Here is a 23,898-nt window from a genome sequence, read left to right as displayed (position 1 = left end):
CTTGTATTTCAAGTACCTTATCTGCATTATAGGTATACACCTGGAGTGATTTCTGTTGTATCCAATCAGGTAAGAAAAACATGTAACAAATTCATGGCTCATAACTGAGAAGTTTTTTTTTCTAGGGTTTATTTAAGTATTTTCAGAAAACAGTATTGGACACAATGAACTAGAAAATTAATATGCGACATTACTGCGCTTAACATCGTTCATAAATAAGTAAATACAGAAAAAAACAAATGTTCAAATGAAACTGAGATGAGGTTGACATGTTGAGGGTATCTCTTGAATGGTAAGTCAGATACAATAAATTTATCTCCACGCTCAATTGCATATTGCCTAGTAAAGATAATATTTTCAGAAATTAATGCATACAGGAGAATCACTTTTATCATTAAAAACCAAGGGAGGTGTATTTCAACTGTTTGATACTTCTTGTTTTGGTCTTTCTACATCTCTTGCAGTTTTTCTGACTCTCCACTACCACCATGGCTTGCTTACATTTGTCTTTTCAAAGTTTCAAGTGGAAAACGCTGTTCAAAGATTGGACTCTGTACTGTGTGTGCATTTTAGTTTTCAGTAACTGGTCATGAAGTATGGAAGTATTGTTAGAGCATGGAATGTCTTGAATATAGTTAGTTCAAATTTGTAAATAATCAACACTTTAAGCTTCATTTTAAAAAAATGGAGCAGATCTAAAGATTTCAAAATTAGAGACTTCAACAAAAAATGGTCACACTTTTCATGAAATCTTTTGAAGAAAAAATTCAACCCATTTTCATGTTGGTTCACTGGTGGATTTTGCACTTGTAATCTTGTTTTTGCCCCAATAAAGAACAAATTGCTACAGTCCAAAATTAATTTGGGCAGGTCACTAGACTGTCTACATGGGAAAGTTGTACTAGTTATACTGACGTAGTTATACCCAGTACAGTTAGTTATTCTCTTTTCAGTGTAGAGCTGCTGTGAAAATGGCATTGTGGGTCCATGGCAACAACTTCTGTATAAAATGTCCTCTGTTTACAAATATAAAGATGCCTTTCTAACAACCAGTCCTGCAAACTCAGTCAGGTCCCTAAGAGTGGAGCTATGTTCTTTTCCTTTTTGTCCCCACATTCTCCTGTTAAAGTTTTGAAGAACAATACACATTAGCCCAATCTGTAGTCCTGTAAGAGGAATCCTCTTTGTATCTCAAAAACATCTTTTATAATGGAAAATGTTTGGCAAACTAAACATGGGGTAGTTAGGTGCTACCATCTCCTCCCTATAATCAGGGGTGTTGGAACAATTTTTATGAGGGGGTGCTGATGATGGAAACCAGGTCTTTGGGGTTTGTTATTACTACTTCAAGCCAGAGAATGCCGGAACACTCTTAGTTCCAGCACCACTGCCTATAATACTGGTAACGTATTGAAATCCTTGGATGAAAGCTGTGATATAAAAGGGAGGGAATTTTAAAGTGTATAAAATGTGTATAATTGACACTTTCTGATGTCTGTCAGACTCCGTGCAGAGAAACTTTTATTAGTATATAAGACTTAGACATTATTACATCCATTATGTAATAAGTTGTAGTTACAGCGAATTATAATGGAACAGGTGTACGGTATAATCTCAGGATTACTTTCTCTGTACACTCAAAACTCATTGCCAGTGCATGACTGAATAAGAAGCCTTTTGTTTTGATTGTGAGTAGTGGGCAACTGAAAAGCTATTTAATGCCATAATAGCTGCGAAATAAAAGCTATAATGTGAAGGTCATTAGAGATTATCAAAACAGTATAAAAAAAACTGTAACTTCCGCTTTCATTATTTCTGAGGAATAACAAGATGCATTAATAATATATGTTAAAAACTTAGTGTCTTTTCTGTTATGCTTATTTGGTAATGGAGATGCTTTCAACCTTCATGTTCTATTTGCTAATTTAAATTTGGGATATCTATTTGAAATTTCTCCAAACTGTAAAATATTCATTTAACATGCAGTAATACAAGCTAACTGCAATGTATGCAAATCTTAGGCCACAATCCTGAAATGTGGGCAAACCTCTGTGCCTGCACAGAGCTTGTTGCTAGATCAGTGCTTTCATAGCCATAGTTTGCTTGATTATTACCAGAGCACCTCAGAGCTCTAGTCATGGACCAGTACCCCACTGTGGACCAGTACCCCATGCACTAAATCAAAAAAGATGTTTTAAGAAATTAAGCTTCTTGGTTGAGTTGAACACTTGTGCCTTTTGTAGGTGGTGGTTGTACTGCTGAAGAGCGATAGCTCTCGCTAGCGGAAGTCACTCAAAGCAAAAGAGTGCAATCCTGCTTCTATCTTGCTTAATAGTAGTTTGCTGTCTTTAAAACCAGAAAGTGCTTACAACTTGTTAGACTAAAACTGATGTAAGAACAGGTTTATCGGTCTATCTGTGCCTTTCTTCAGCAGTATCACCAGTGAACCTGCCATGCTAATGACAACTTAAATTCTGGATATAGCTAATTGAGTGAAAGGCATCATAACATAATTTAGTTAAAAACATTTAATATAACTGACTTTATTAATATTTGTTCCTATCTTTGGTCTTTTTACATAGCTTAATAAAACAGTGATGTTGACAAAAGTTATTTTAACAGTCATAAATCTTTTCAACTTTTTTAAATCTCAACATTTACCATCACTAAATAACTCTCTGACGACCACATGATTTCTTGCAACTGTGACAATTTAATTGATAGAAAGTTTAAAAATAAACATTGATATTATCCATCAAAAGTATATATAAAAAAATTGCATTGTGCCAAGTCTAATTATATAGGATTAGAAAAAAAAGCAAAAGCTGCCAAATTTAAAAATGGATACAAGCCCTCATGCTTTAGGGCATAAGCCAACTTCTAAATGAAGAGTTTTATGAATGATGTGGGTGAGTGAGATTCTGCAGCCTGCGTTGTGCAGGAGGTCAGACTAGATGATCATAATGGTCCCTTCTGACCTTAAAGTCTATGAATTTCTCCATGAAGAAACAGCAAAGAGTCCTGTGGCACCTTATAGACTAACAGACGTTTTGGAGCATGAACTTTCGTGGGTGAATACCCACTTCGTTGGATGCATGAAGAAATTTTCAAAATGAAGAATTTTTTACAGAAAGGTAGTTCAGTCATTGCCCACTTCTCCGTTTCTTGCACCTTACTCTGGTACTGGCCACTTTTGGCAACAGGATACCAGACGGGCCATTCCTGGCAATTTCTATGTTCCAACCCCCTTTTGTCACTGTCACTCCCCTCTCGCTTCCACCCCAAGTTAATAGCAGATCTCTCCTCCCTGCGCAGACCTCCACGTACACATCATGAGTGCACACACTTTATCCACACATTATCACCAAACAATATAATTCATAGAGAATTTATTGTCCAAGCATATTCTGGCTAAATTATCTTTTATCCTTTTTCAGGCTTTTCTCATTAAAGAACAAAACATTATTGCACCCTATAAAACTGAAAGAGTAAGTAGACATTTTACATTATGTTTAACAATCTAAGGATTTTATATGAATTATGCTCTTGTTCTTGAAAGGTCAAGGTTATTTATGTAATCGCCATCTGAGGTTTATGGGAACAAAGTACTCATAATAAGTTCTTCTGTGTTCTGTATAATAAACGTTGTCTGGATATTTGCCTTAATGTATGCATATATGTGTCATCAAAGGTCTAAGGCTGCCATGGCTTAGTACTGAAACAAACTTTGAATGCATATAAAAGCTTTTCAGTTGCTAGGTTAAACTAGATCAAGGAAAGGCAAATGAAAGAAAATGCAGTGCAAAGAAACCAGCTTTTATAAATATGCTGTGAAAGAACATAAGTGTTCAAATACCAACAAACTTCGTTCTTACCCAAAAGTTACTGGAAAAGAGTGAACAGGCACAGGAATTGTTTAGATTGCTCGAGATATTCTATCTTCCTTAAATAAGAGCAAGATTTCAAGGATAACACAGCCCACAAATTCCTATTTCTATGATGAACAGCAACATGTCTTGGAAATGGTCTCTTGCTCTCTTCACAACTTTTTTAGGTTTTCTGTGTACTCTTTATTAACTGGATCTCTATTCATAAAGCATAAGCACTCTTGAAAGTTAGGGGGAAACAGTGAAAACCTTGTTGCACTGCTTTTCCCCTTATTCACCAGCGGTGTGTTGACTGTACAGACAATAAAACCTTATTGACAGGAAAAGGTCCCTGTGACAGGGTGCTCGGCTGGGACTGCTGAGCCAGCCCTCTGTCATGCCAGCTCCAATTAAGAGAGAGGTAGAAACCTGTGTCTGATTGACAAAGGGGAAACATCTGCCAGCCCAGTTAGCCTGGGGCTGCATAAAAGCCTCAGAAGAAGGAAGTCAAGGTGGGGCAGACAGAAAGGGGGAAGTCAGAGAGTGGCGGTAGAGGGGTAGCCCCTTTGCCCCCTCCCCCCGGTTGCAGAGATTGAGAAGCCCTTAAGGCTGAAACCTCCAAGCTTTAGATGATGAGAAGACGGTGGGATTACACACTGTAAATAAACTGCACTGATGATTGCTGAAGATCTCTGAGTGGTTTTTGGAACAGAGCAGAGGCAGGAGCAAAGGGGCCCTGCACGCCCTGTTACAGTTCTGGACAACAAGAAACCCAGCTGAATTGAGCTCGACAGGAAGAGATTGAGTCCTTACTCCAGAATTCAAATTTACTGGAGGCTAACTAGTTGGGAGGAACTTTTTCGGTCCAATTCATGTCAATTATTTTTAGGTACTGGAGCTGATTTTTTTTTTTCCTATCTTGTCCTTGTCATTTCTGTTCCTAATTAATCCTTATTTATATGAGTGGTAGGGAATCATAACTAACACCATAAAGGGATGCAGCTGTATCGCTGCATGTTAAAACAAGAAACCTAGTGTTTCTTCCATAGCTTCAAGGTCTCACTCATTCTGCTGTTGCCAAACCATTTGCTCTGGTGCTAAGTTTAGGTATATGTGTTTTGAAACTCCACTGATCCTCTCAATTTAGCACCTATGTAGTAACACCATCCAGCAAATCAGAATATCCTGAGTAGTTGTTGTTGTTGTTATCTTTCCATGTGACTGGGGAGATGGACTTTTTCTGAGATCCCTTTTGCCTGTGATGGCTCTAAATAACCCAAAACTGTTCTCTAGCTTTGAAGTTTGTAAAGGCCTCTTGATCTCCCAGAGCCGCTCCTAGCCATTGAAGAAAAGGTACAATTCCTGAAACATGCTATAAGGGTCGTCTTATCAGACTAGCACCAGAAATATTTTATTGTTCAACCCTCTTTCTCTTCACTCCAATCCCAAGTTCTTTGAGACTTCCTATTTTCTTCACTATCAAACATTTTTTTTTCCTTCGTTGGATTGCTCTCTATCTTCTGTGAATTGGGACTGTAAAATCAGATCTCACTAGTTCTTTGAGCCTGAAAAGCAGCTCTTCTGCAAAATAAATCTTTCAGTGCATCTACCTATATCCCAATGTCACCAAATATCTCTTAGTATTCATCTTGCCTCATTAGGTTATATATTTAAAAAATCATAGGAGTTTATTTGATATACTTTTATACCATTTGTAAGGGTTGTCAGAAGATTCTGTGATCTCCTTGCGGTGATACAATAGAGTGCAGACCTAAATGTAGATAGTTAAAATTGAACCTTGTTTTTAATGTTCAGTGTGTTTTCTATTGTACATATTCTCCTTCTTCATTCAGAGACCTGTACTGCAATTAACCTGTATAGCCTGATCTTCTAAGATGTTATAGATTATAAACTTTTGTCTAAAAGGTATACAGTAGCACTAGACATATCCTACAATAAAAACGTCAGTCGATAGATAAGCATGTACTGGTTCTAAAGTTACAAATAAATATGTTGACCCTTTGTTTTATGTGTACAAGCATTTAAAAGCTTTTGCTTCTAACTAGGGCTGTCAATTAATTGCAGTTAACTCACACAATTAACTCAAAAATATTAATCACGATTAATCGCAGTTTTAATTGCACTGTTAAACAATAGAATACCAATTGAAATTTCATTAAATATTTTTTGTTTTTCTACATTTTCAAATATATTGATTTCAATTACAACACAGAATACAAAGTGTACAGTGCTCACTTTATATTTTTATTACAAATATTTGCACTGCAAAAATGATAAAGAAATAATATTTTTCAATTCACCTCATACAAATATTGTAGTGCAATCTCTTTATCGTGAAAATGCAACTTAAACAAATGTAGAATGTTTTTTGTTACATAACTGCACTCAAAAAGAAAACAATTTAAAACTTTAGCACCTACAAGTCCACTCAGTCCTACTACTTATTCAGCCAATCACTCACACAAACAAGTTTGTTTATTTTTACGGAAGATAATGCTGCCCACTTCTTATTTACAATGACACCTGAAAGTGAGAACAGGTGTACGCATGACACTTTTGTAGCCAGCATTGCAAGGTATTGATGTACCAGATTTGCTAAACAGTCTCAGATGATGACCGAGCACATGTTGTTCATCTTAAGAACACTTTCACTGCAGATTTCACAAAACACAAAGAAGGTACCAATGTGAGATTTCTAAAGATAGCTGCAGCTCAACCCAGGTTTAAGAATCTGATGTGCTTTCCAAAATCTGAGAGGGATGAGATGTGGAGCATGCTTTCAGAAGTCTTAGAAGAGCAACAGTCCAATGCGGAGACTACAGAACCCGGACCACCAAAAAAGAAAATCAGCCTTCTGCTGGTGGCATCTGACTCAGATGGTGAAAATGAACGTGTCGATCCACCTTGCTCTCGATTGTTATCGAGCAGAACCTGTCATCAGCATGGATGCATGTCCTATGGAATGGTGGTTGAAGTATGAAGGGACATATGAATCTTTGGTGTATCTACCACATAAATATCTTGAGATGCCAGCTACAGTGGTGCCATGCAAACACCTGTTCTCTCTTTCAGGTAACATTGTAAACAAAAAGCAGGCAGCATTATCTCCTGCAAATGTAAAACAGCTTGTTTTTCTGAGCGATTGGCTGCACAAGAAGTGGGACTGAGTGGACTTGTAGGCTTTAAAGTTTTACATTGTTTTATTTTTGAATGCAGGTTTTTTGTACATAATTTTACATTTGTAAGTTCAATTTTCATGATAACAAGATTGCACTACAGTATTTGTATGGGTGAACTGAATACTACACTGCCACCTCGATATAATGCCACCTGATATAACACGAATTTGGATATAACACGGTAAAGCAGTGCTCCGGGGGCTGGGGCCGCGCACTCCGGTGGATCAAAGCAAGTTCAATATAACATGGTTTCACCTATAACACGATAAGATTTTTTGGCTCCCAAGGACAGCGTTATATCAAGGTAGAGGTGTATTTTTTTTATTTTTACAATGCAAATATTTGTAATCAAAAATATAAAGTGAGTACTGTACATTTTGTATTCTGCATTGTAACTGAAATCAATATATTTGAAAATGTAGAAAAATCCAAAAATATTTAAATACATTGTGTTCTGTTGTTTAACAGTGCAATTAATTGTGTGATTAATCATGATTAATTTTTATAATCTTGATTAACTTTTTAATCGCTTGACAGCTCTACCTCTAACACTATAATAATCTGAAAACTTGTCTCAAAATGTTTATTAAATACTGAATAGCTTGCCAAATACTGCTTAAAAAGCAAATTTACTCCAACAGAGCTGCATTTTGTAATTTATTGTATATTTGTCATGGGTATGAAATCCAAAATAGTTCAAGAATGCCACCTTCTTTTAAAATATATTTTGGCTAGAGAGTATGTGGTCTTTTGGTACTGTGCCTAATTATAGTCTCTCATCCAGTATTAAACGTACTTTTTGTCTTTGTTAGGGCAAAACTGAATACCTCTTTCAGTTGGATGTTGCTGGGAAGGTGGATGATGTTATACAGACTCTACTTCAGGTACAAGTGTTTGACAGCTTTGCAAATTTCACCACCACATCATCCAGTTTTGGAATATGTCATACAGGTAGACTCTCTCTAAGCAAATAGTTTGAATAGCTTCACCTCCTGAAGGCAAATGAAAGGATTTAGGACACTTGCCTAAGAGTACTACCGATTTGCTTGGAGCACCTGTGATAAAGTACACTAATCAAACATAGTGCTCATTTTGAAATCTGCCTTATACGTCTCTTAGAAAACTTTTGTTTCTTGATGGTGCTTGTCTGTATAGACGAGATAGTAAAATGACTTCATATCTGAACAGTAGATCTGAATAATAATTTCACGTCATTTCTCTGTTGACAGTCTGTGTGCAAGTCTGCTGAGTGCCCTCAACTTCTATTGACTATAGTATGAACTATATGGTAATTAATTTTAACTCCTTTTTTAATAGCTCAACCGGGCCTCTCACCTGGACAAGCTGGGAGATCAGGCTGCCATGGTAAATCCAATGACATATTTTAAGGGCATGTTGTTGTTGTTGTTAATGATGATGATCCGACTGCAATTAGGAACATAAAACATTTTAACCTTTTTTCATTAGATAACTGCTATATTGCAGTCACGTTTGGCTAGAACATCATTTGATAAAAACAGGTATGTTTTTCTAATTATTTTTTACTACAAAATTCAAGCTTGTTTAGAGATTAACAAAAGCTAATTTTGTTTACCACAGCATGTGCATTTTAATTTAGAGGATCTTAATTCTCTTTGCATTATGACTCAGTAGCACCTTACATTTAGCATAGAGGATGGAAAATTCTCTACTATAAAGTTTATACATCTTCATACTGTTCTGAGTTCTTATCCATGAGTTTCTGGTGAAATATGGCGTTTCTGAATGGATTGTGAAAAATGCAGCAGTGCGTGTGAAGCTGCCAGTGCTTTAAAATAATGGCTGCTGCAGAATGTGATGGAGACTGTGTAACAGCTTCTACTTTGGAGTAGCAGGGAAGATGGAGAGAGGACTCTGGTACAGTTTTCAGAGAACCTGTTTTAGGCATGCAATAAGGTGCATGTAGAAACATTTCTAGAGCAGCATGTGACCATTTCAGTTAAGCAGGAACCAGTGAGAGAGAAATTGACTTCTATGTTTGTGGGGTGTGTTTTTTTTGTTTGTTTTTTTTTTTTTTACTTTTCTCAGATTTCAAAATGTTTCTGAAACCTTGCATATGGAATGTGAAGCAGAAATGGTGACACCACTGGTGACTAATCCGGGGCATGTGTGCATCACTGATGCAAACCTCTATTTCCAGCCTCTTAATGGATATCCTGTAAGTAAACAAAATTTCATGTGATTTTTTTTCCACCTTGCTTATCTATGTACCATATATAATTTCTTTTTTCTAGATTGCTCCTCATAAGAAAATGCCTCCTCTTGGAACATATGCAATAAGCACCTACGTAGATGTAATTTGTTGTGGTGATTAAAGTAATAACCATTTTAATTTTCCACAGTTTTCCTGTATTGACTGTTCATATGTAATATTATACATATCACTTAAATTACCGGGACTGTTTCTTGATCTTGACTATTTCATTGAAATGAAAACATAGTTCTTACTTTTTGATTTGTCAGAAAGAGATTATTTTCGTTGGATTAATGGCCTAATAGCAGTTATTCAATTGCATGATAGACTTTCCTTGTCTGAATATTCCATGTAATTTACAATGTATAAAACCTTATTCTGAAGTACTGTCCCTGCATACTGGAGATTTGAATACATTCTGTGTCTAGTTAAATCAGAACAAGGTTAACTACATGTATGGGGCTCTCCAGTTCCTGACCTACTAAACCTTTTTTTTCCATGAGGGTGTTGTAGATTAAACTGGTTGATCATTGCTGCTTCATTCATGGGACTGTTTTTGGTTTGTGCTGTCAAAGGGTTAAAATTATTCTAAAACAATTGTTTAAAAATCTGTTCCTGAACCTACAATAGATTACCACTCACTATAGGTTTGTAATGTCCTAAAGTCAGCTCCACTGCCACCTTGTGCTGTGTTAGGTAAAAGAAATGCTATTTTATGTTTGTCCATAAGATGGTATCCATAGCCAGCAAATATTTTCCCCAGCATGCTTACTCTTCAAGGGCCCTTTCCATATTCTGACAACTTCCTCATTTTTGCCTTCTACTGTTGTATGACTAGTGGTGTTTGAGAAAATTTTTAGAATGACCCGTGAACAATGGAGTTGCCACTAAAGTTGCCTCTCAATCTGGGAAGCTGCCAATAGCAAAGTAATTATTTCTGCTACAAAATAACTATTTCTGTAGGGGAACAGGGGTAGTTTCTTCTCTAATGTGGCTGACCAGTCTTGCCTCCAGGGCATTACATGCCTACAAACAAAATAATCCTTGTTTAATTTCCTTGAATGTTACCGATTATCATATAAATAAGAATCTGTAGAATATTAATGCTTTTGGGGTATGTCTTGATTTTTATTTTACAGAAACCTGTGGTTCACATAATGATGCACAATGTCCGTCGCATCTACAAAAGAAGACATGGTCTAATGCCATTGGTGAGCTGGAATTGTTTACTTTTAGCTACATATATTGCTAATACCTTTTACACTTACTTTTTCTCCCATTGAATAAATTCAGAGAAACTCCTCTTGCTTTCTGAGAAGTATGAATTAAGAATAGGACTGCAGTTTTCACCTACCATTTACGTTTTGTTAGCAAAGTAGAAGTTATAAACTGAAAGGAACAGTGAACTGTCTGTATGAGGGGTGAGGGCCTCTTCCATAGTTACTTTTTAAAATTTAATATTTCAGTTTGGTATTAGTGGAGACTAGTCCAGATCTTATGCCAAAAAGGATGTTATTTAATTTGCTGATCATTCCAATGTGTGAATGAGATGGAAACTTAAGTACACTCTCAGGTTCTACTGATCTATATTACAGTTCTTTTACAGTGAAATAACAGACCTATTTTCTTTTGTTTGCCATAGAGTAATTTGGTTTATACATTGGCTTTACAGTACCCAGGTTTGGGGTATATTGACATCCCCAATGATTTTTTTACATATTCTTCTACAAAATGGCCAGGTTGGTAAATGTGAGTTCTAAAGATTATATATAATCTTGAAGTACAAGAAGGAAATTGTGTTAGATTACATCACTGATGTGAGCGAGTGGCAATGGGAAAGCACAGCAATTCTGCAGTGAGATCTTGGTTGTATACTTCCAGTGTTTTTGTTTGTTTTTAACATAATGTAAATGTAAACTCTAGGAGGGACCCAAAGGGGCTCACTTTGGCGTTGTTTCAGTCAATTAGTATATATTTTATAAAGTTAAAATGTGTACTGTGAGTTGTATATGAAATTGTTAGATTGTCTCATTTGGATCAATTGTGTACAGCCATACATTTCCTTTCTCTGAGTATAAGAAAGTGCATGTGTATACGGCTGAGGAGAGGAGGAATCTTTACAACAGGCAGTGTGTTAGCCAATATTTGGCAAAACTGCTGACAAACTTCTTATGTGGGAACAGTCTTAAGTTTTGGATGTCACTAACTGAAATCGGCTGTTAGTAACATGGGCAGTAGGGATTGTCACTGAATTTCTAGACTTAATTTTTCTCCTTTTAATTTCAAAGGGTCTAGAAGTATTTTGCACAGAAAATGACCTGTGTTCTGACATCTACTTAAAATTCTACAACTCTCAGGATCGAGATGAGCTCTATTTCTATATTGCAACATATCTAGGTTTGAAACTATTTATTTATTAAATGTCCTACTTTTTTCCCTTGTGGGAAATATGCTGGGTTCTGTTGCCTTGGTGTGTGGGAAGAGGTAGGTCACATTTATGCATCTTTTTAATAGGTGGAAAACTCCGTTCCTGTGTAGACTTTTGGGCATATGTCAGTCCATTTAGAGGCCACCTGTACCCACCATAATAGGGGTCAGCAACCTTTGACACGCGGCCCATCAGGATAATCTTCTGGCAGGCCGTGAGCCATTTTGTTTACATTGACCATCCACAACTCCCAGTCGCCACGTTTTGCCGTTCCTGGCCAATGGGAGCTGAGGGAAGCGGTGGTCACCCATGCTACTTCCCGCAGTTCCCATCGTCCAGAAACGGCAAACCGCGGCCACTGGGAGATGCCAGGGGCCATGCCTGTGGACAGTCAACGTAAACAAAATGTCTTGGCTGCTAGCAGATTACCCTGATGGGCCACGTGTCGAAGGTTGCCAACTCCTGTTCTATAAAAGTTACTGGGTAGCTGCAGGGGAAGGAGAATGAGAGGGTGTGAAGAATATCCGATTTCTACATATCCATACTGTAGGAGCATATATAGGCCTCTCTCTTCCCCTCGCAGTAGGTTATCATGCTTGCACTGTAATTAGACAAAGATTTTTTTATTTTTGGTGGAGGTTGGCAAGGGGATTGGTTTCTAGGAGCCATCCACAGGCTTGCATCTAATCTTTGATAGTGTTAAAGGACCTGTCGTCTGCTATGCCACCACCCCCAAGTTGCCTGTATCAGCCTTTGTAACTGTGCCTTCTAGTTGCAGAAGATTGTATCTTCCACCTTGATTGTTGACGACTTTGGTTTTTTAAATGAGATGAATGCCAGTCATTCATCAATAGGATTAAAACTACAGTGTGGGCCAATATTGTTAGGGGGAATTCACTTTGTGACAACATGTATTTGTGAAATAGCTCTCAACAGTGCATCCTACTATCTCTTCATCTTATGGACTCAATGAGGGTGTTAACAACAGGATTGGTTAATGAATAACATAATTAATGTTCTGTGAATAATTTAATAAGAGGCTGGCATACAAATCCCAACCCCCTTAGTCTATGATAAATGCAGTGTATGTCACAGAAGTGAGAGAGAGCAGAATCTACTTAGATATGCTCAAATATAATCAAAGCAGCAGCCGGCGTGGCAACAGTACCATATTCTGGAAATGGTCTGTCAGCTCAGGCCATCTTTTCCTTTAAGAGTATGGCTTCCATATCCATACTTCCATTAGAAATGTATTATTTGGTTTTGGAGCTAATGGAGGGGATGATCTCTGACAGACACTCCACTCCGTATTCCACAGGCAGAGAGATCTTCCTGTAATCATTTCCTTTTTTCTGTATGGTGTTGGTATTGCACCTTCATCCAACCTGTTTGTTAAACAGGACCTTATTCACGGAAAGGTGAGACCACATTTCACTAACAGATGTTAAGCAGGCACCATTAGTTACTCTCTAGCAAAACAAATTCCATTCATGTAGTCTCATCCCTTAGTTAGCCATGATCCAGAATCTTAAGGGTCTTCTCACTGCTAAGAAGGAAATTCTTCAAATACTGTAGATGTCATGTTTCTCTTTACTTTCACAGATGTTAAGTCTTTTCCCCCTGTCCAGTCAATTGGACGACTTAATGATTTTTATGCTTTTTAAAGCTATGGATAGGTATGTTTTAAGTAGATTGTTTAAACTGCTACACATTTTCAGTATATAATACAGTGAAATAATTCAAGGTGCTGTAAAGTTAAATATATTTTAGAATAGAGAAAGAAGTTAATTTTTTTTGTTTTGTTTTAAGAAAATCATATTACAGAGCAGACGGCTGAGAGTTACATGTTGCAATGGCAGCGAGGTCATATTTCAAACTACCAGTACCTTCTTCATCTCAACAATCTGGCTGATCGGAGCTGCAATGATCTCTCCCAGTATCCTGTATTTCCTTGGATCATAGCAGATTATTCTAGTTCAGAATTAGGTAAACAACATATATAGGAGGAAAAAACAGTGTGTGCACATGATGTACATATCTGAAACTGCTGCTTTTACACTGCATAAAAATCATGCCACATCGCCCTGAGGTTAGAGGGTGAGGAACAGGATGTTAATCAGTATGCTAATCCCAGCTCTGTTGTGTCAAGCAAGTGACCATGCCTGATTTCCCCATCTGTAAAATGGGGCTAATGCTTGATGAGGCCTGAAGCTTAACTAATGTTTGTAAAATCTTTTGAGGTGCTTGCTAAAAGGTCCACATTGTCTTCTTCCACAATATTTTTTATGAATGAGTCAACAATATCTGGTGGTCAAAAAGCTGTTGAGATTATTGCATTTTCTTATGTCTATATGGAGCAATCATGTGATAATCTGGCATGGAACAGATTGATAAGGTACAGAAGAAATTCATGGATCAGGTGTTGCTAGACTGGGACCATCACCACTTTCTGAGAAACGCTTCCTAAAAAAGTGGGGTTCAAGGCAGGGTGCTTCCTGAGTAAGGTTCTAATTGTAACATGTGTTGCTGGTAGCTTGCCCACTTCAAAGCTTTGAATGCCTTTGCCGTTAATGGGTCCAGTGTGTCTTCGCTTGTGCTTCTCAGCTCCCACTCAGACACCTCCTAGTCAAACAATGTTGTTGTGACACAATGAAGGTGTCCAGTTACTTAAGGAATGGTAGGGGGAAGATATGCCATTTATCTGTGCCTCAAGGCCACTGGGGTCCATGTTAACAGATGGGAGATGTTTGCCCAATCGTAGTGCTGTGGAACATATAATGTTAACAAAATCCTACTCCAGAGCTAGCCATGGTGTGCAACTTTTTAGATAAGCTGAAAAAACTAATGTTGGGAACAGGGTATAGTCACTTAGAGGAAGTCTACACCACAAAATTAAGTCAACTTAAGTTATGTCTACATGCAGCCACTGCAGTAATTTAATAGCTTTTGCATGTCCACACTACGCACCTTGTGTTGGTGGTGCATGTCCTCATCAGGAGTACTTGCACTGATTTAACTGTCAGTGTGGGACATTGTGGTACTGCTTTTGAAAGGCATCAACAATTGATGTAAGCAATGCACTGGCACTGTGTTGCCTAACTACATCAAACTAAACGCTATGCCTCTCATGAAGGTGGAGTTAAGTCAGTGTGATGGGTGAGTTACATTGGTGGGAGCTACATTTTAGTGTAAGCTGCCTTATGTTGACCTAACTCTCTAGTGTAGGCCAGGCCCTAGTGTGAGAGCTTCTTGTGCCTGTAGGAAGAGGAGGAAAATGTTGTTTTACAATATTGGTTTACAAGTGATTCCTATCAGTGGGACCAATCCATACAGATTAATTTCTTTTCTCTCTTAGATTTGACGAAGCCTGAAACATTCCGGGACCTTAGTAAACCAGTTGGTGCTCTGAATAAAGAAAGGCTGGAAAGACTACTGGTATGTGGAGTTCAGTGTTTTTGTTTTATAATTTGTGACCTACAAATCTTATTACTAAGAGGACTCCGTTTTCCATGTAGCATCTCTTGTGAGGATGAAATTCGCACAATACAAAAATAAAATAAACATGCTTGTATTGTTTGTATTCAGATATTTCTAGGATTATTCACTGTATTTCCTATGTTCTGCAATTCTTAAAACTGTTATTGAAACTTAGACTGCAAACATCAGAAGCAAACTCTACCTGTATTAAGTTAGTGTGGTGTGGAATTCAATATATACATAACTAATAGTGCAAACTTAAATATCTAAGATTTCAGAGTAGCAGCCATGTTAGTCTGTATCCACAAAAAGAACAGCAGTATTTGTGGCACCTTAGAGACTAACAAATTTATTTGAGCCTAAGCTTTCGTGGGCTACAGCTCATTTCATCGGATGCATATAGTGGAAAATACAGGAGGAAGGTAGATATATACACAGAGAACGTGAAACAATGGGTATTACTGTACACACTATAAGGAGAGTGATCAGTTAAGGTGAGCTATTATCAGCAGGAGAGAAAAAGAACTGTTTGTAGTGGTAATGAAAATGACCCGTTTCCAGCAATTGACAAGGAGATGTGAGGAACTGTGGGAGGGCAAAATAAGCACGAGGAATTTAGTTTTACTTTGTGTAATGGCCCATCGACTCCTAGTCTTTATTCAAGCCTAATTTGATGGTGTCCAATTTGCAAATTAATTCCAATTCAGCAGTCTCTTGTTGGAGTCTGTTTTTGAATTTTTTTTTGTTGGAATATTGCGACTTTTAGGTCCGTAATCCAGTGGCCAGGGAGATTGAATCCTGTGGCACCTTATAGACTAACAGACGTTTTGGAGCATGAGCTTTCGTGGGTGAATACCCACTTCCTCAGATGCATGTAATGGAAATATCCAGGGGCAGGTATATATATGTGTGCTAGCAAGCAAGCTAGAGATAACGAGGTCAGTTCAATCAGGGAGGATGAGGCCCTGTTCTAGCAGTTGAGGTGTGAAAACCAAGAGAGGAGAAACTGGTTCTGTAATTGGCAAGCCATTCACAGTCTTTGTTCAATCCTGAGCTGATGGTGTCAAATTTGCAAAGACTGTGAATGGCTTGCCAATTACAGAACCAGTTTCTCCTCTCTTGGTTTTCACACCTCAACTGCTAGAACAGGGCCTCATCCTCCCTGATTGAACTGACCTCGTTATCTCTAGCTTGCTTGCTAGCACACATATATATACCTGCCCCTGGATATTTCCATTACATGCATCTGAGGAAGTGGGTATTCACCCACGAAAGCTCATGCTCCAAAACGTCTGTTAGTCTATAAGGTGCCACAGGATTCTTTGCTGCTTTTACAGATCCAGACTAACACGGCTACCCTCTGATACCAGGGAGATTGAAGTGTTCTCCAACTGGTTTTGAATGTTATAATTCTTGACATCTGATTTGTGTCCATTTATTCTTTTGCATAGAGACTGTCTGGTTTGGCCAATGTATATGGCAAAGGGGCATTGCTGGCACATGATGGCATATATCACATTGGTAGCTGTGTGTGTGGATGAGTCAAATTATTTTTAAGAAGAACATAAGAATCTGTTTTAACAAACAATATAGTGACAAAGTAAGGTAGAACATAGGCACATGCTTCTAAAGCCATGTCTATATTTATGTTGGCAAAACATATGTCATTCAGGGGGGTGAAAAAGCACCCCCTCAAGTGACACAAGTTTTGCCAGCATAAGCAATTGGTGCACAGCGCATATCTCCTGCCGACATAGCTACTGCCACTTATTTAGGTAGTTTTATTATGACAATGGGAGAGCTCTCCTGTCGTCATAGAGTGGCTACATGAGCGATCTTACAGTTGCACTGTTGTATTGATACAGCTGTGCCACTGTAAGCTTGCTAGTATAGACATGACGTAAGTCTTTAAGAAAAGGGGTTTAATGGGGAGGGGAAAGTGGGAGAATATTAAAAAAAATAAAAATTAAAATTAAAAAAAAATCCACAAACATGGCAAAAGACCAGGGTAAAAAGTGAATGATTAATACCTGAAATGGAGTACTGTCACTGTACTTCGTATGCAGTTATAGACAATACCACATAAGAAATTCCTTTCCATTCCACATCAGACAGGAATTTTTTTTTTTATGAGCAATCTAACATATAAATGCAGTGTTTGAAAGATCCCCATCTCTTCACTGGCATTAGACTTCTTGATTGTAATTCTTAGACATAAAGCTGCAAAACCACTTTAGAGAATCCTGGTATATTATTTAAAGGATCTGTCTTATTGATAGCATTAATTTATTGTAAAGGAACAATCATATGAAGAACATAAATATCCTTTAATAATTATCCCCATGCTACTGAACTGCTTATCTCTTTAAGAAGCACTGGGACAGGAAATTCTTGCCAAATCAGTAGTATCTTTACTGGTGAAAAAGAGAGAAGGATTTTAAAGAAATAAAGATTCTTAATACAAATTCTGATTTCCACCCCTACGTTTGTTTGATTCTATAATCTGAATCAGTTGATTGCTTTATCTGTATTGGCATACATTCTAATTTCAAGAGGTACCTTGAACGTATTAGTCTCTGCTAATAGATACCATTGAGTTGGAGTTGCATATGGAAAGGCAGCATGTCCAAATAAAACACTTAAAAACCACTGTAGTGATACATGTTTGGAAACTTACGTAGATTCTTGGTCTATGATTGTTATGGATGATTTAAAGAAGTGTAACCTTTAACTTATCCTAAGATATGAAGAAGAACTATAACGCTGAATTTACAGAAATGCTATAAACTTACAAAAATGCAAACTGCCAATATGCTTTGTTTTTTTTCCACGTTTAGCCTGTTCTGCTCTTTTCAACTTACTAGGAATGCATTTCAGATATTGTGTATAGAAATAAAATAAATACAGGAATTCTTTCCTGAGATTAAGTATACAATTTAAAAGCTTTGTTTTGTGTTTTTTATCTGAATGAGAAGAAGTGTATAATCCTAGCTTAAGTTTTCTGATAAACGTGTTTAATACAAGAAGAAAATACTACTCTAATTTTAAACAATTTGTCTTTTTTTCAATATGTTACAGACACGTTATCGGGAAATGCCAGAGCCTAAGTTTATGTATGGCAGCCACTACTCGTCTCCAGGTTATGTTCTGTTCTATCTTGTTAGAGTTGGTAAGATTGCTTTCACTGCAAGTCTTTTGAATACCTATTTGGGTTTGAAAATAAGCAGAATTTGGACAGATCTGATTTCCATTCTTATCTCCCTAGCACCAGAGTACATGCTTTGTTTACAAAATGGAAAGTTTGATCATGCTGACAGAACGTTCAACAGGTTTGTTTAAATTGAATTTAACAGATTTATTTTTCACTAAATAATGGTTTTCTTTAAATTGCATGCTTATATGGGGCTTAACGTACTTTCCTGACCAATATACCTTTTGATTTGTATTATGTCTAGTATTGCAGAAACCTGGAAAAACTGTCTGGATGGTGCAACAGACTTCAAAGAAGTAAGTAGCCGGAAGCTACTTGAGGTCACATTACCTGACTGCTCTGTCCTTTTTTCCATTTAAAAAATTTTAAAATTCTGTTGCTTGTTTCCTTATGGAGGTGAAGACTGCTTTGCTATGCTTGATTTGAGCTTGGCACTGGAGATAGGTTTAAATTCCTTCTCTGAATGGTCACATGGCTTCTGGTGGGCTGCTTTTCCTTTTTTTCAGTTTTATTTTGATCAGATCTTTAGTTGGAGATTTTAATGAAGATCATGAGATTATTCTACCAAGTTCCTTTCCTCACTAAATATAATTGGGACTTGGGCTTTTGTAGTGCAGCCCATTTTGAGGGTTTAGAATTACAGTACATCTATTTTTTTTGTATCTTCTGTTTTTAAGCATCACAGAAATATTGTAATTGAAGCATCTTAAAAGCCTTCTCATTGTTGTTAATGTCTTTTAAAAAACTAAAGGAGATCTGTCAGGTAGATGTTTGGAGCTGGTAAATTATGCTTCACTGACATCCGAGAAACTTGAATTGGGAAAGGAGGCTTTTCTTAACATTGCAGTCCAGGTTTCCACTGCAGAGTTAGGAGTGGTTAATTATATCTGATCTTAGACAACTGGCTTACCTGAAATGCTTTAGAACCTTGACCTGATACGTTTGTCAGAGTTCTGTTTGCTATTTTCAGAACTTTAAAATTGAATCTATATGCGAGAGAGCTTTTTATCTACCTTTAAAATTACTTTGGAGACTTTCCAAAATGTTGACAAGTTTGTAATACTGTAATGTTATAATACACCATGTATTTAGCAGTGTTGTTTTCAGTATATGTATTGATGCATTTCATTTAAAATGATTTAAAAAAAAAAAAAAAGGAAATCCTGAAATTTTTTTCTTCTCTCTGTCTTCCATCCTCACCCTAGCTGATTCCAGAATTCTATGAAAATGATTCCAGTTTTCTAGTAAATAGTCTGAAGCTGGACCTGGGGAAAAGACAGGGAGGAAAGATGGTTGAACATGTAGAACTTCCCCCTTGGGCATCAGGTAATGACATTCTGAATGCATTTCCTAAACTCAACACTGCACACAGTTTACCTTCATTGCTTTCAGACTCTTGGAAACCTTTGTGTCTGCCCCTCCAATTTTATTTTTCTCTTCTGTTCTATTTTCTGTTACAAAAACTTACATAAAAATAAGCAGATCGAGCGACGTGATCATTCCCCTCTATTCGACATTGGTGAGGCCTCATCTGGAGTACTGTGTCCAGTTTTGGGCCCCACACTACAAGAAGGATATGGAAAAATTGGAAAGAGTCCAGTGGAGGGCAACAAAAATGATTAGGGGGCTGGAGCACATGACTTATGAGGAGAGGCTGAGGGAACTGGGATCATTTAGTCTGCAGAAGAGAAGAATGAGGGGCGATTTGATAGCTGCTTTCAACTACCTGAAAGGAGGTTACAAAGAGGATGGATCTAGACTGTTTTCAGTGGTACATGATGACAGAACAAGGTGTAGTGGTCTCAAGTTACAGTGGGGGAGGTGTAGGTTGGATATTAGGAAAAACATTTTCACTAGAGGGTGGTGAAGCCCTGGAATGGGTTACCTAGGGAGGTGATGGAATCTCCTTCCTTAGAGGTTTTTAAGGTCAGGCTTGACAAAGCCCTGGCTGGGATGATTTAGTTGGTGTTGGTCCTGCTTTGAGCAGGGGATTGGGCTAGATGACTTCCTGACGTCCCTTCCAACCCTGATATTCTATGAAGTGCAGATATTGGGGGAGGAATAATCTAAAGTAGCTATTAATGAATGAAGATCATATTCTTATGTGAATGTATAAATCAGATACTTTTTTTCAAAATGTTACTAAATAGCTGAAGTAGTCTTATTTTAATAAATCTGGAAGGTTTCTCCATGGAATGTCTGGGGGGGACGGTGAGAGAGAGGAGAGTTCATCCACATTTAACAGTAGTAGATTTCTGCACTGATTAAACTTTCTCTTGATAGATCCTGATGACTTTCTTCAGAAGAGCCAAAATGCCTTAGAAAGCCAGTATGTGTCAGAACATCTCCATGAATGGATTGACTTAATATTTGGCTACAAGCAGAAGGGAAGTGAAGCCATTGCAGCCCACAATGGTAAATTGTAAAATTCTCTAAAGAATCACTTTTTTGACATTCTAACTAAACTCAGATGGACAATGTGACTAGCAGGGTTTCCATGCTGCCTGCGTTGAACATGCATCAAGCCTGTGTTTGATCCTTCAGTACTTGAGAAAAGTGCCAGTCCTTTTCCACTGGAAATAGTGACTCATCTTCTAAAACTTTTTCCCTTTCTTGTAATGTCTGTCTTCCCGGAATACAGTATATAAATGAGAAATGTTTGATTATGTATTGTGTGTAGATGTTGCACTTAGGGTGACCAGAGAGCAAGTGTGAAAAATCTGGACGGGGGCAGGGGAGTGATAATAGGCACCTATATAAGACAAACCCCCAAATATTGGGACTGTTCCTATATAATCAGGACATCTGGTCACCCTTGTTGCACTTAAAATGACAGTGAAGGGAGACAGACAATATTTTTGTCTGTGATTTACTCAAGTCAATGATAATGGCAATTTGGTGCTGAAATAGTCTCTTGTGTATTTCACATTTCTGCCCAGAAATTGCAGCATGAAACTTCAGGTTCATGTGGGTAACACTGGTTTCCAAGAAGAAAATGAGAGGGAAGGGAAAGGATAAATAGGTCGCTGGGCTTCTCCCTGTGTGCCACTCTAGCGACAGTAACTCTTTGACTCACTTAGGTTTCCTCTTTTAGTTTTTTTGTGATCTTTATTTTGAGAGTCTTATTGCTCTGTCTTTGCTATAATTAGCCCAGAATATTAAAGAAAAGTAATACATTATTTTCTGAGTGTCTGAAAACTGTTTGCAGTATCAAAAGCAGTTCTCTCACAATGGCATTCTCTGCATTAGGCTACTGAAAGTCTGCTACATCAGAAATCTGATGTCTAGTTTAGTTGTTTTTTTAATACATTAACTAATTTCTCAGGGAGGAAACACACATAACATTTTGCCAAACCAAGTGGTTTCAGAATGGCGGGGGGGGAGTGGATAAAACACCTTTATCTGTTGTAAGCATCTTCCCCCCGCACACACATTCTTGAGTTTCCTTTATAACCACCTCTAAGCCAAACAACCATGGAGTCAGTTCTTGTTAGTGTTGTTACAGAGCTTTAATTTAGATGTAGCTGAATGTGAGGCACCATGTAGCTTAGTTGTACTAAGCTAAGTTTTATGTCTCTGAATTGTGTCCAATGTTCATCTTCCTGGGAAGCAAGAGACAGAGATCTGAAATCCATCCTAGGGACCTATTAGTATGTTAGTCCTGCAGAGATCTAATGAGGAAGTAATATTTGAGGGGGGGGTTAATACTGAACTAACCCTAAATCACCAAGCCTCTCAGCTTGTCTCTTAATCACAGTTTACAAAATTCTCACTTTCTTACAGGTAGGGGATTAGTCCACTGTGATGATGGACTCTTATAATGATGTAATAAGATGACTGTTGTGTATCCAGGTACTGAGAGTCTTTGAAATCACAGAAAACATGCTAGGGAAATGCACAGAGTCAGGAAATGTGGTATCTGAAACTGTTTTTTCCTCTTCAGCCTAGCTCATGCTTTTCTATACATCAAAAGGCTTGAAACAAGCTATAACTTGCAGTAGGTGTGAGGTGAGTGGAATTGCATAGATGTGTAGCACAGTTAAATATTCATGTAGTTTACAATTGGTGTGTGAATTGGAAAAAAAAAAAAAAAGAGAGCCATGTTTATCTACACTGTGCAAATGGTTCTCTTTTCCTCTTCTTTCAGTATTTCATCCATTAACTTATGAAGGTGGAGTGGATTTAAACAGGTAATTAAATACTTATAAGCAATGTTTGGTAGAGGCACATAATAAATTTCTCTTTATCCCATAAAGTTCCCTGTTAATTATCTAAGTGCTCCCAACAATTGAGAGAGCCATTCTGTTTTGGACTCCAAAAGACACTGTCCACCAATCTTACCATTGTAACAAAGGTTGAATTGAAGGATTATGCTCTCAAATTTCTGTGCAGTCTGAGATTTGAGTTACACTGATACAAATTGCTGTATTTGCAGAGTACCATGCATGCAATTGTTGCTGTTGTACACACAGTCATGGTTATGTGCTTGCTTGCAATTGTCCGGTCAACTGTGTAATAGGTCCGTTGTGTATGCCTTTACTGTGGCTGTGTTTTAAAGCAATAACTGTGCGCATGTGCCTACATTTTCAGAAACAATCTTTCTGTCTTAAAATATTTCACGGAACACTTCTTGCTTTTCTTAAGTATTATGGACCCCAATGAGAAAGTAGCTCTGTTGACACAAATCTTAGAGTTTGGACAGACACCGAAACAGTTGTTTACAACTCCTCATCCCCGGAGGATAATACCGAAGTTCAAAAGTTTGCGAACATCCAGTCACAATGTTTCCATAGCTGAATCTCCAGGTAAATGTATAAAAGAATTGTAGTTATTGTTTGTATTGCTATCTGATAACATAACTGACTTGACCTTATTTCTGGGAGGGCTGTACCTTTTGTTTCAGAGTATCATAGGTTATATAACTTGGTTGTCTGCTTTCCCTGTAAGTCATGGAGAAATAACTACAGGAACTGAAGGCTCTGACAGAAAACAGACTTTGCCTGGCAACTTTCTCTCTATTTTGTTTTAAATAACCAAAAACAGAAGCAGTGTCTTGTTGAGCTCTGATTATTCACTTTGCCTCTTAAAATTGTTTCAAGGGTTTAAATGAACATCAGATATTACTTTTATTGTCGATATACAGGCCTATAAATATACAAGTCAATAACTAATATGCAGATTATAGCACTCAGTTTTTCTATTCTATGTGGTGACTTTACCAAAAAAAAAGTGAATTATGTGACCTGTGAAGTACCAGATTGACAGCAGCGGCAATCAAATTAGTCTGTCTACAGCATACATATAGAATGCGCACTGTCAGCGCAAGCTCCACACAATGTCCCACTAACGTACTTTTTAATCCTGTCCTGGAAGGATCACCTTTGCGGTGAGAGGGTAATTCAGTTCCTATGTCCACTTAATCATTTAGCCACTGCTGAAATGGCCAACAAGTGTGCCAGTCAAGATGGTGGCTCTTGTGATGT

General features: G+C 37.5%; 1 protein-coding gene across 2 annotated transcripts in view; it reads left to right on the top strand.

The window, feature by feature from the left end:
• The window catches only part of NSMAF (neutral sphingomyelinase activation associated factor), a 55,799-nt gene that overhangs the window by 15,776 nt on the left and 16,125 nt on the right, over positions 1-23,898 (top strand). For both annotated transcript variants that reach the window (XM_050938883.1, XM_050938882.1), the window contains exons 5-21: positions 33-69; positions 3,438-3,488; positions 7,879-7,950; positions 8,384-8,431; positions 8,534-8,586; positions 9,134-9,263; positions 10,439-10,510; positions 11,588-11,696; positions 13,537-13,713; positions 15,083-15,162; positions 18,283-18,373; positions 18,470-18,533; positions 18,660-18,711; positions 19,621-19,741; positions 20,699-20,830; positions 22,563-22,605; positions 23,060-23,220. In XM_050938883.1, the coding sequence (XP_050794840.1) occupies positions 33-69; positions 3,438-3,488; positions 7,879-7,950; positions 8,384-8,431; positions 8,534-8,586; positions 9,134-9,263; positions 10,439-10,510; positions 11,588-11,696; positions 13,537-13,713; positions 15,083-15,162; positions 18,283-18,373; positions 18,470-18,533; positions 18,660-18,711; positions 19,621-19,741; positions 20,699-20,830; positions 22,563-22,605; positions 23,060-23,220 (1,493 nt within the window). The remainder of the gene's footprint in view (positions 1-32; positions 70-3,437; positions 3,489-7,878; positions 7,951-8,383; positions 8,432-8,533; positions 8,587-9,133; positions 9,264-10,438; positions 10,511-11,587; positions 11,697-13,536; positions 13,714-15,082; positions 15,163-18,282; positions 18,374-18,469; positions 18,534-18,659; positions 18,712-19,620; positions 19,742-20,698; positions 20,831-22,562; positions 22,606-23,059; positions 23,221-23,898) is intronic.

Source organism: Gopherus flavomarginatus, chromosome 2, assembly GCF_025201925.1.
Source record: "Gopherus flavomarginatus isolate rGopFla2 chromosome 2, rGopFla2.mat.asm, whole genome shotgun sequence".
Classification (NCBI taxonomy): domain Eukaryota; kingdom Metazoa; phylum Chordata; order Testudines; family Testudinidae; genus Gopherus; species Gopherus flavomarginatus.
The sequence above is the reverse complement of the archived record's forward strand: the minus strand, read 5'-3'. Positions and strand labels throughout refer to the sequence as shown.